Consider the following 12,015-nt stretch of genomic DNA (forward strand, 5'->3'; position numbering starts at 1 on the left):
CAGGCTCTATGGGTCTGCTGGATTAAGCTCTCTTGGCATCGCCCTGTAGGGCTGAAGTTCAGTACAGCGTGGACTACTTTCCCATGCACTGAGCTACTGGAATATCTCCGCCCGGATCCACATAGTGCTATTCGTTAAATAAGGTGATCGAGATACTATGTACTACCGCAGGCTACTCTCTCTTCTTTTCCTCTCCACTCAACGCCTTGATCAACTTCACACCCATCTCCTCCGCCGTCCAGCGCTGCTCGTCCCAAAATTCTGCCTCCTGTTCACTCCCATACGCCATCTCCTTGTGCAGCGTTGCCGACTTGGTTTGTACAGGATCCGTCGGGGACGAGTCCGTCGAGGAGCTATACACATCCACATGGTCATTGAACCGCACCCGCGGCTTCCCGTTCCCATGTACCCTCCTGGCACAAAACGTCTCCAGGTAGCTCTTGCGCACGGCGTAGCGTTTGGCAGCTTCGCGGCGGAGGGTGCCTGAGCCCAGCTTCTGGAGTCCTGTGCGCACGGCAAAGCGAACCGCAAGGTATACCTGTTGAGCGATGAACAGGACCAGCAGCAGCGAGGACATGTGGACGTCCTTCATCCCGTTGCGGTAGAGATAGACGATACTTGCTGTCGAGAGAGTGCCGAGCCATGTCAGGAACTCCAAGCCCTGGAGGGACGGGCCGATCGAGTCCGCGCGGATGGGTGGTGGGCGCTGACATTCGAGGGTGAGCTTGAAGAAATCGCCGCGCAGCTCGAGCCAGTTGTTGATCAGGAAGAGCAGAGGGACAAGCGGCCAGGCGACGCCGAAGAGGGCGAGGTACCCGTACTGCACGCACATCTCGAGCGTGTCTTCGTGGACGTTGTACTCGTCCGCTTCGGCTTCGTTGCGGACCTGAGTGAGGAATGCTGCCTCCGAGGGTGGATCGATCAGGAGAAGATCGGTCATTTTAGAGTAGCGGCGTGGACGGCCTGCTTGCGTTTTCTGGAGGCGGTAGTCGCGCCACTTTCTCCAGAGGACCTTTTTCACGTACGGGAGGATAACCTCCTCGCCGAAGCTTAGGACTTGGCCTGTCACGGACAGGTAGATTACTTCCTGCTGGAACCGGGAGGTGTCTACCTGAAACTCGGGTGATATGGCCGAGTGAAGGCCCCTGACTTGAAAGATGTCCAGGTAAGGGATGATCTTCGCACCAAAGGGGACATAGACGAACGCAGTCAAGATAGTTGGGAGGAACGCGGTAATAAAGTTCATCACGAAGGTCTTTGCCGTCTGCGCGAGATCATACTGATCTTGGGTGCGGTAATTCTCATACTCCGTCAGTTGAGTGGCAATGTCCGTCAGCTTCGAGGTGATTGTCGGCAGCGAGAGAGAAAACAGCACAGTCGGAACAAACTCCAGATACCCTTTGAGCGGGCCCACGTAAACCTCCGAAATGAAAACTTCCAGGGCAAAGGTGACAACAATCAATGTGCCGAGCGCTACAGTGGCAACCGTAGCAAAGGGGATAAGCAGGAGTTGGCGTAGCAGCTGCTTTCGCATGGAGAACATGCGGACGGTTTCTCCTGTGATAGGGTCCTGCACCTCCCTGTCCCAGACATACTGCGGCCGGTTGACCTTTAGCGCTCCGACCCCTTTGACATTCCATTGCAGGCTCAAGTCTGTCTCGCGGATCTTCCAGTACTCGACGAAAACGATGCACCAAAGACAGTTAACCAGTGCGCAGTTGATAGAGTAGGGGCCGAAATATGACCAGCAGATGACTCCCCATACGGCTGGGACTACCAGAAATAATGAATAAGACTGGATAAACGCAAAATAAAATGCCGTCTGCCAACATCAGCTTGGTACTATCCTCATTTTTGTGACCACTAACCTTCTCGCCAAACAAGGCACGAATCGCATCTAAATCCTCATCGGTCATCTTCACCGATCGACTCATCTTACGCAGCAGCTCGGCATTAGCAGCCCGATCATGAAGCGGAAACCCGGACGCAATGTTTTTCCATTTTCCTATCCTCGGAGTGATGCCAGCACCACCCAGATGTCTCTGCCACGTTACAGCGTGATAGACCGATCGGAGTTCTTCAGCGGGGGTTTCGGCATCGGCGTAGTCGCTTGCAACAGGAAGTTCATGGACGACTCCATACAGCCAGTCTTTTACTCTGGTGAAGTCAGTCGGTGAAGACAGCAGCGTATAGGCGGCGAAGTACCTCGACTCGTAAATCATACGTCCTAAGTGGTCGCGGGGGACTCGAACACAGACCAACAACGAAGCTCCATCACCATGTCTGACTTGGATTTTGAGTCGTGCTGCTTTGAGATCATGGATCAAATTTTGGAACTCCTCGATTGCTCGAGATGTGTCTGCAGGGTAGTCTCAGTGCGTCAGTGCATTTACAAAGGACAAAGATGGTAAGTCCAGGGACGTTACAAGTACGAACCGACTTCTTCGAACTGATAGTGGATCACCCAATCAACACCAAGATTGTCGAACTCCGTGTGGTCAAATCGATGATTGTGGAAGAAGAGAAGAGCCATGTTTTTGAGGAACTGGGGGAAGAAGAAGCGGTGTGTGGACTGTGGAGAGGAGAATGAAGTGCTTCGATGTGCATTAGTCAAATAGGATTTCAAGAACCTTCACCATGCTGCATTAATTAATACAAAGATATTCCTGTTTAGACACGACGCAGAAACACATGCATTGATTCTGGTCAGATTGTCCCATGAGTCTGCGCTCTGCCATGATGATCCGAGTGACTCAATTAGCTATATCTCATAAATACAGAGGCCTAACTAGCAAGTATAGTCTCCCTCACCCCTGATGCATGCTTTGATAGTGACTCGTCAACGGACATTCTCATTGTTGTCCTAGTGGATCTCCATTTAGGCATCACCATTTTCGAGCGAGCCGAGGATCCGTGCCAAGCGCCAGCCCTACAGGGCGCATACCTAAGCTTTGCTGGTCGAGGTTAATTGATGCGGATAAGTCAAGGGTCGAAGTGAAGTATTCGATCAATTAAATCCATGATATCATTGCTCATACCGAATAGAGTCATGCACATCAATAACAACAAGCATAACCACTTGTGACACGGCCGTTAGCACGACCAACTTCTCCGAGATGAGCGGCACATATTTCTGCAGGGATGTAAAATGCTAGGACATGAACCACATGGTCCTATTCAATTAGTAGGTACGCCAGACAGTTGGAGTCCTCAACCTACATCTCATAGACTATTGAAGGAAGCTTCTTCCACAGTCGCCAGCTGGTGTGAAGTATGAACATTGTCCCTCCGGTTACTACGATTCCCGCCCCGACTGTTAGATGGGTTCGTGTCCTGTATGATCAACATCAGCCTTACCGAGGACCTTGCTTGATGTTTCAGTATTCACAGACACTTACACTATGCTATGGGTTATTGCCATGACAACAACGAGAGATTGATTGTTCTTCGGTACTAACTTGCCAGCTACTCCGTCCTTTGCAGCGGTTATATAGTTGTTCTCTCCCATACATTCTCGCTCTTCCCTGCCCAGACTACTCAGCTTCCGACTCTACACGGTTTCTTATATAAGTTGTTGCATAGTGTCTATCTTTGTAAAAATCCACGGTAGCATGATAAAATTGTATAGAACCATAACTTGGCACAAGAAATGCTGCTGCCTGCGCCTAACGAATTGAAGGGTGGTAATCTCCATACCATAAAATACCCGAAGCTGGGCCGAATCCCTCGCTTTTTATCTAATTGTGTAAGTTATTCCGTATCGAAGATGTAAAATACCTTACTGCCGTGAACCGGAACAGCCAATCATCGCCAAACGTCCAGTGATAAATCTCCAACTATAGCAGCAAGGGCCAGAGTGAGGCAAGGCATCCATTTTCTCCAGTTGAGATATGGATAGGCGGTTTCTTACTTTTCCCTTGGCAAATGAGTAAACAAGGTCCATGAGTGGCAACAGCCACAGTCGAAGCATAAATTCACCCATCTTCCAATGTGGCTGGTCTCAAGCAATGAGTTTTAGGGCATCCGAGAGCGACAGCGCTTTCTAACGTTCCTAACTATCTACCTGAGCCAAGTACCTCATCATGCTCAATTGCATCACCAACACCGTCAATGTTCACCAGCTCCTCTCGACATCCCTTGACCTCATGGCTCGCAGGGTACTCCCCGGTCCGAACGTGGCCTTTGGGTTGAGCCTGTTCCTCTTCACGTTCATGTTCCTGCCGACGCTGGTGATGCTCTTGGCCGTCATTGTGTTCTTTGCGTTCTACTATCCGAGGTTAAGGAAGTTGACGGCCGTTCACAACGATGACTATGAGTGAGGGGTGTACGACCGGCTAGATGTTGTGAGTAGCCTTTGAAGGATCAAGTATCACGGATATGGGTGGGGTACTGACAGGTCAAGAAGTATATGTACAGTGCACGATGCATTTGGTTTGGAGTTACGATGGTTATTGGAGTTTTGGAGTTGGTCTTTTCGATAACCAGATAGCCGACACAGCACATGCGTCGATTTTATAACCAGTCCTGCTACTTTCGCTACCATCGGGGGGTATACTATATTCTCTCACTTTTACTGCGGAGAAAAGTGCAAGACAGCAGAGGGATGCAGCCACGCATACTGCTATGAGATTGAAAGCACTATCTTCATGAATCTGGCACGAAGCATCGGCGCTTGAGCCATGACGGACATTAAGGCTGTGGGATAGCCAACGGTTGTTGTCGCCTGCGACAGCACTACTCGGGCGTGTCGTGTACGGTTAGTACAGAGGGAATTCCACTGGCTTCAGGACATACATGACAATCGCAAAGGTGGTAATGCACCTTTTAGCAGCATGAGAAAAGTCCCCCAAGTCTACGTCAAGATATGGCCGCCATGTCAACAACTGCGCATACTACGACATTCAAGTTGCACTGTGAGGTTGAGAACACTCTGTGGGCAATTAGTTGCTTTGTCATTTCTTAATCTTTTTCACTAAAATATCTTAGCTACTCGTCAGCTTTAATCTCAAGAAACTGGCAATGATCGGCTTATACTAGGTATTCCGATTAATCCTCCTGCTATGTCCTCTCTAGAAACCAAGCCAAAGTAACTTCAACACACCCACTCCTATACATATATACTCCTCCAACACCAGTTGCTGCTTGAGACAGGATTATTATTTATGATTCTTGATCTGTGTCCTCTGTCTTCAAAGCAAATAATATGTCTATTTATGCCTCAGGCACTTTTGTAGGAAACTGCTCCCATCTTGACTGAGGTTGCCTGTGATCGCGACTTCATCTTGCGGATGGCTGATGGCATTAATACTTGAACATTAATTTGTAGTCCCTGCGTGGGGGGATTGATTTCTGCTGTATTCTGCTGGCACACTTCTGTATCGCAGCGCGATAGATGTTGGGATTGTGAGAACAAGTCCCCCAGTGCTATTATCCTCCTTCAGGAGGCTGGCATATGTGATCTTAATATTGACTGTTGTAAGTGCAGGGGTATTTCCCACGCTCGTCTCGAAAACCTCCGGCGCTAGCTCTTCAACCAAGACATTTACCTTGCGTTGGGAGACAGCATGTTTAAAATCTGCCCTCGTCCGTCCCTCTATCGCCCGCTCAACCCGTTAGCCTCCCCATCAACGTCGCCATCCACAATCCGGCAAATACACCAGTGACTTTCCTCAATTGGGGGACCCCGTTCGATCCCAGAGCCAACCTCCTGGGCATCTTCCAGATCAATTACACCATCAAAATAAACTGTTGGCTACCTCCTCCCGGGATGACCTGGTGGAGATCCCTGCAGAGAGCTCAAAGGAGCAGACCGTGACTATTCCCTGGATTCCCCTGGAAGAAGGCCACGAGTACACGGTTGAAGCAAAGGGCATCTGGCATGGGATCTGGGCGTGTACGCGGGACGAAGTGACGAACTTGCAGCTAGAGAGCCTGGGCGAGGGAGAGGCGAGGGGGAAGTTTGAGTCCGAGCGTGTCGTCTTCAAGGTTACTCGGTAGCACAAGGCGACATATTATCTAGTTAGTATAGTGTTTGACACTTCTCTGGGTCCGCTTCCTGGCCCCAGCGTACTAGAAAATTTCGATGTCGATCATGCATAACTATTGTTTATTTCAAACTGTATACTATTTACTGCTGTTTCCCAAATATTAAGTACCATTTACCCTCCACTGCCACCCCCAACAATAGCAAGGATCCAGTATTGGCTGATAGGTGGCAGTATACAAAAGGGCAAGTATCATTGCCTGTTTTATAATAGTTTTATTTAGTTTGTCTTAGGAATCTAAGGGCCAGAGATAGTACTTTCTTCACCCCTAATTGAGAATACCAAGTCCCTTACTATATTTACATGGATATCTTGCGAAACCCAATACATAGTGCGGGAATTTAAGATTCCGGCTAATAATGAAGAACAATCAGGAAGCATAAACTATTCCCAGCCGTCTTCTCTTCCCATAACTGTCCCAAGACGAAGAGAAGACAAACGAGCAAGAAAAGAAGTCTATGAACACCTGTTTAATGTAGCAGTTTGTGACTAACACACGGGATAGGTTGGTCGCTTCCTGTTAAGTGCTCCTCTTCGCTCCGCCCAAGTCATTGTGTCAACCCATCCCAGCGGCAGACCTAAGATGGCGAAGACCACGAACTTTATTCGTTATGCTCCTTTGTCTTCCATGTCGTCGCAACTTCATCACAATCCTTCATGATCTCATTCCACTGCATTCGACTCCACCGCTCTGGCCTTTCGACTGCGTCCACAAAATGTTTCATTGCAAGCACCATCTGCGCCGACCAACGCTCCTTGCTAACCTTCCCAATACCAGCAGCCAGGGGTGTCATCAAGAGACGATTAATTTTCTCTTCAGAAGCCCGATTATGCCCCTCGACCTCACATAACAAACTCCAGACACTCTCATAGACAACCTCCCGGTCCCAGACGACATTCATCGGCTCCCGCATAGTAGGACAGATAGCCACCCAGGCACAGCGCCGCGAATTCTGCTCCAGCGGGACAGGAAACTGCACAAGCGTGCATGTGCCCCGGGGGGCGAATCCTCGCCATTTCTCGTATAGCTTCAGCTGCACTGCGCGCATTAAGGCTTCGTAGTCATCGCGTGGGCTGAAAGCTAATGAGATGGCGTCGTCGAAGGCCCCATCTAGACGGCCATACGAGTTTGCAGGTGAGACAATCAGGTCGAAGGTTACTGAGGGGTCAAGCCGGTTCAGGCGTGAGTTGATCGGGGTGATCGTGAGCTTTGATGGTAACTCAGGCCAGTGCTCTTGCTGCGCTGCTTTGAAGGCGGTGATAAAGTCTGCGTCCTGGCAGAGCAGGATGATCTCCGGGGTGTTGGCAATCATATTGTTGTAGTGTTGACAAATAATGTTACGGTTTAGTTAACTAGTTAGTGAGTGACTCTGAGTCGCTTATGTAAATGTCCAACCTCATTGAACAGTAAATATTCATGCAAACAGAACAAACATGATGGGAGTTCTGGCCAGTCACGGCCAGATACTCTCAGACTGCTCCAGCTGTCCGAGTGGGAAGAGGAAGAACTTATGCCGAGGATCGCCGAGCTGTATACACGATTTAATTGAGGCGCGTCACAATCAACAACTCGGTTGTGGCTAAGGACACGGATGAAGACCTCGTTCTGGCCCCCAGTTTCCACTGGAAAAGCTGTTCTTGGGGGATAGGCTGGAAAACATCCTTTCGACGAAAGGTTTCACAATATACTCGGCGAACTTTTCTAGCGCTTCGTGGAGATTGTTCGTTTGTTTAAGTTCCCATGAAAGAAAATGGTCCAAGTACGATAAGGCGCGAGCAATGTCGGAATCAACCGCAGGTCCCTCTTCCTGACACAATTCCTCGTAGAGGTATAAGAAGGAAGGTAGAAATGTACAGTACCTGGAGACGCAACGAGTTCAGGAGTAGCCTGCTTGAGTGCCCTAGGCTTATACCCTTTCCGAACGGGATTTTCTGGGCAATAATGCCGCCGTGGCCTGTTCTCTATTCATTGTAACCTACCTATGAAATTGGGAGACGCCCGCTCAGGCTTCCTATCAACAGACTAATGCCTAGCTATCACACCTCACCCAGACTGTCGGGTCTGGAATGTAGTATTCCGGACTAGTTAGAGGCTGCTGGCATTGCGCTAGTTCCAAAGAATCATACCCCTCATCAGTAGTTCCCAACCTTCCGCCTCTATGGCCTTGACAGTGTGGACTTAAGCAATTCAGCTTTGGGGTCAGCTGCCTCCTAGGGTGATCTCTATTTGCTGTAGTGTCGGTTTCAGTATTTCCCGAGAGTCTTAGTTATCTGCGCGAGTCCAGGCATATCTTGTGGGCAATATGTGTATAAATACTTTGATTAACCTGCCAGGAAATGTGGTTGTCTTCTCTAGAGCTAAACCAAACACGCGACTTCACAAGCTCAATCCAAGAATCCTTTTATATAAAAACAAACTCAAACAAATTCCTGTCTCTTATTCATGCGTTCATTCCTGCTTACAGTGCTGGGCCTGGTGGCAACATCATCTCTCGCGGCTCCCAAGGTAGCCGCTCAGGAGGGCATCAGTGCTTTTGAGGCCGTGAGGAAATTAAAATTAGTACCTCAGGGATATGTCCACATCGCGGATGACGGAGTGGCACGATCTTACGACGAGAACGAATCCGTTATTGACTATGTTCCCTTGACCAATGACCAGCTTAAACAGTTGCTCTCGAACCTTCCAGAAGCATGGCAGAAGGAAGCAGATCATTTGCACGCTGTTTTCGATAATGTCGATGGACGTCAAGTTATAGATGAGAAACAGTTGCTTGACCCTCCTGCTGAGCTTCGAAATCCCATGCCTCGTCAGGCACTTCAGTCTAAGCGCGATGTCAGCCCTCTCCTAGAGACCGACTATTACTGCAGAGGTTAATCTTGCACTGGTGATGAGGCTGGCCAATTTATGGGCTGCGCAGGTTGTACTAAGGTGGATTTGGCCTTTCCAGGAGCAGCGGGTTTTTGCTTTTAGGGAAAGCATACTTTCTGTTGCCCTCGCACCTTGCTGCCTTCCTAGATAGGCTAGTGCTTCCCATAGATGTTGCCTTATCTTATTCCTTCTTCATGAACGATAGTCTACACACATCCTAGATAGTGCAATCATATCTTCATTCTTCACTCATGTCGTTGCCGAAGCCTTCCTCAGATTTAGTCAAAAGCAGAGCCGTCGGATCTGCGCAAACTGTTTAAATGACCATTATAAAAGGTGTACGCTGGATATTTAGGTGACTGGTTCAATGTATCAGATTACTTATACCTCTTTTCAGGGCATGTGACCACTGGTCATCACATCAGCACTTCCTCTCTGCATTAGCTCTAGTATCAGCTTCCCCTCACCACATCTCTCAGAGAAGTCTTCACCTCCTTTCAACTACACACTCTCTATTATACAGTACAATCAAGAGATTCATCATATCACACAAACAGATCACTTGAGTCATGTCTTGCATAGTAAGAGTATTTCTGACGGCTTGCATCTGTACAATACTAACACCGTAATAGAAAGATGATGAGCCATCGCCCTTTCCACCCCTCAAACGCTCACCATCGCGCCAAGGCTTCGGCCACCTTGCTACTGATGGAGTGTTACGCAGTTTTAGCTCGAGTGGCGAGGTAATAGATTATAAGCAATTAAGCCCAGCGGAAATTGCAAAGATACTGGAATTCTTTGGAAAATATATGGATTCAGAGGCTTTTGAGAAGTCTAAATTTGACGGTGTGGACGGCAGAAATGTGACTGATTTGGAGCAACTGCTTCATCCAGGACCAGGAATTTGTCCAGCGGAATTCAACAAGTAAAGATCATACAATTTTTGTGTCTTCTATCAGCCTGTCTCGCCCTTGTTTCTATGTCTTTTAGTAGCCGACTAAGCTGGCTGCGTTATTTCAGTTGAAGACAATCCTCTCTGCTAGGACATGATAAAGCTTGTATTGCTAGTTTGATCCTTCGCTGCAATGTATTGGAAACTTAGGGCTCAGTCAATTATGTGCTACTATATGTCATTTTTGTCCACGTACCATGCAATCACCAGGCATGAGTCCCATCATGACGAGTGAGCCCTCATCACGGTACAATCGTCGGATGAGAGAGTAATAAGAGACGACGAATAGGCGAGAAAGCAAATGATGGGGAAATTTGCTTTCTTCTGCGAAGAAAAAATCAACGGCCATCCCTTGACTAGTGTATAGTAGCATTACTGCCTAGCTCGTTGAGAATACTGTCCTAATATGGTGATAAGACGTCGAGATAGATTTTGACCTTTAGCAACTAACTTACTCGTGGAGGTTCAAAACGAAGTCCACGTGCGGGCCTCCTGCTTGCACACCCTCCGGTGCCATAGCTGCACCTGGAATACATGGACGGCCCAGATCTGCGGAGCTTTGACTTCTGGCCTCATCTGGGCCAGATATATCGTTTACAGTGCCTGTCAAGTCAGCTGGGGAAACTCCATTAACTACAGTGACCGCGACGGCTTCATGAGAAGAACAATCAGACCAAGCTTTACTGTGGACTATTGCACTGCCAGCATCAGCTATGGTAGGAGTAGGGCGCTGCTCGCCTGAATGAAGTTGGTCTATTAGGCGCTGGCGACTCCTCAATTCGTTCTCAAGGGACGCATTTTTCAAGAACTAGGCCAAAAGCAGATTAGTATTTAATATCATGTAGAGATTCTCACCTTGACGGATTAGCAAGTTAGTGCCAAGTAGTTCATGTAAAGCCATCTCAGTCAATCTTAGTCCTGCTTCACAATCCTCTCTGTCTGGCCAAGGAGACAGGAATCAGCAAGGTCGACCAGAGCGAATAAGCTCCAGGTCATCGCCCACAACCTCGGCGAGGCTTTCCCCTGCTTTGAACTGCGATGTTCCATCAAAGTGAGGTCCAGCAGAAAGAATAAGTGCTGTCCAGGTGATCGCTAGGCCTTGTATCACCTTCAGGGCTTCTATTGAGAAAAGAACTGAGAGGCTTCTGTCCAACCAAACTTCCCCTCAACCAAGGGCAATACTGCCGCCCTGCTGCAGTACAATTCGATAATTATCCAGTACAATCAGAAATCCAGGCACAAAGATATCGGCACGGTTGAGGGAGTTCTCATAAAGCAGTGATTCATGGCATAGAAAGGCCACCGTTTCCGGCATAAAAGCCACGCATAACCATGTCCTTTCCGTCGTCACCCAGACTTACTCTGGTACTAAATTTTTGGCTAGTGGCCGCTGGACTAGCCCCGTTCCAGATTGTGTCGATGACGGGAAATGTCCGACTGATCCACCGTCAGAATATTGAGCGTTCAACTACAATTTTTAGCATCTTATGATGTCTTCTTGTGTACCTCTCGTATTACTTCATTAATAGCAACTTTTTACGTGTTGGTATGATTTACGTATGCTCGATTTTAGATGACGTATATTGTTAAGCAAGCACGCGACACGCCCATTTCGGTGCTGACACAGCCACAGAAATTCAACCACAGAGATGGAGAAACTCACCCCTGATGTTGCCTCAGCCAATCACAAGCAAAAATCTATTTCTAGCCGGAGAAACAAGGGAAATCATTGGACACCAGCCTTATAGGGATCTTGGAATCCACTCAGCATCCTCAGCACATTGCTGGGAATTTGGAACCATGATTCAGCAATCAGCCGTGGTCGATCAATTTATTAATCTCGAAAATGGGAACGGCCTCCTCTAGAGGTTGAGAGTGGCGCGAAAGGGAAATCTACTTAAGCTGCGATGGTTGATTTTAGAACACAAGAGAATTACAGAGCAGGATACACAAGTAGGACAGCAGCTAAGGATGACTTCAGATGACATTCAGCGTGTCACCAACAACTACCATACCATTTGTAGAGAAGAAGAAAAGTGAAGCGTGATTGATAACAAAGATGAGGCGGAGTGATAGGCTAGCTGTGGTTCTATTGTGGCTTATGTGCCGTGTCATAGGCTGTTGCGGAGCCCACTTCATTCCAGGACAAA

At 48.3% G+C, this 12,015-nt stretch overlaps 5 protein-coding genes across 5 annotated transcripts; 3 read left to right on the forward strand and 2 right to left on the reverse strand.

Moving 5' to 3' along the window:
• Positions 1-172: 172 nt before the first annotated feature.
• On the reverse strand, positions 173-2,533 carry Aud_002230 (anoctamin family protein; the record flags this gene model as incomplete). The annotated part of the gene is made up of 3 exons (XM_043296231.1): positions 173-1,822; positions 1,869-2,359; positions 2,437-2,533. The coding sequence occupies 3 exons, from the start codon at positions 2,531-2,533 to the stop codon at positions 173-175; spliced, it is 2,238 nt and encodes a 745-aa protein (XP_043152166.1).
• A 1,549-nt stretch (positions 2,534-4,082) lies between these two features.
• Aud_002231 (uncharacterized protein) lies at positions 4,083-5,997 on the forward strand (the record flags this gene model as incomplete). Its single annotated transcript, XM_043296232.1, has 2 exons — positions 4,083-4,315; positions 5,661-5,997. 2 exons carry the CDS (start codon positions 4,083-4,085, stop codon positions 5,995-5,997), a joined length of 570 nt encoding a protein of 189 aa, XP_043152167.1.
• A 649-nt stretch (positions 5,998-6,646) lies between these two features.
• On the reverse strand, positions 6,647-7,357 carry Aud_002232 (uncharacterized protein; the record flags this gene model as incomplete). The annotated part of the gene is made up of 1 exon (XM_043296233.1): positions 6,647-7,357. One exon carries the CDS (start codon positions 7,355-7,357, stop codon positions 6,647-6,649), a length of 711 nt encoding a protein of 236 aa, XP_043152168.1.
• A 1,130-nt stretch (positions 7,358-8,487) lies between these two features.
• On the forward strand, positions 8,488-8,919 carry Aud_002233 (uncharacterized protein; the record flags this gene model as incomplete). The annotated part of the gene is made up of 1 exon (XM_043296234.1): positions 8,488-8,919. One exon carries the CDS (start codon positions 8,488-8,490, stop codon positions 8,917-8,919), a length of 432 nt encoding a protein of 143 aa, XP_043152169.1.
• A 563-nt stretch (positions 8,920-9,482) lies between these two features.
• On the forward strand, positions 9,483-9,842 carry Aud_002234 (uncharacterized protein; the record flags this gene model as incomplete). The annotated part of the gene is made up of 2 exons (XM_043296235.1): positions 9,483-9,494; positions 9,546-9,842. The coding sequence occupies 2 exons, from the start codon at positions 9,483-9,485 to the stop codon at positions 9,840-9,842; spliced, it is 309 nt and encodes a 102-aa protein (XP_043152170.1).
• Between the last annotated feature and the right edge of the window lie 2,173 nt (positions 9,843-12,015).

Source organism: Aspergillus udagawae, assembly GCF_001078395.1.
Source record: "Aspergillus udagawae IFM 46973 DNA, scaffold_11, whole genome shotgun sequence".
NCBI classification, from domain to species: domain Eukaryota; kingdom Fungi; phylum Ascomycota; class Eurotiomycetes; order Eurotiales; family Aspergillaceae; genus Aspergillus; species Aspergillus udagawae.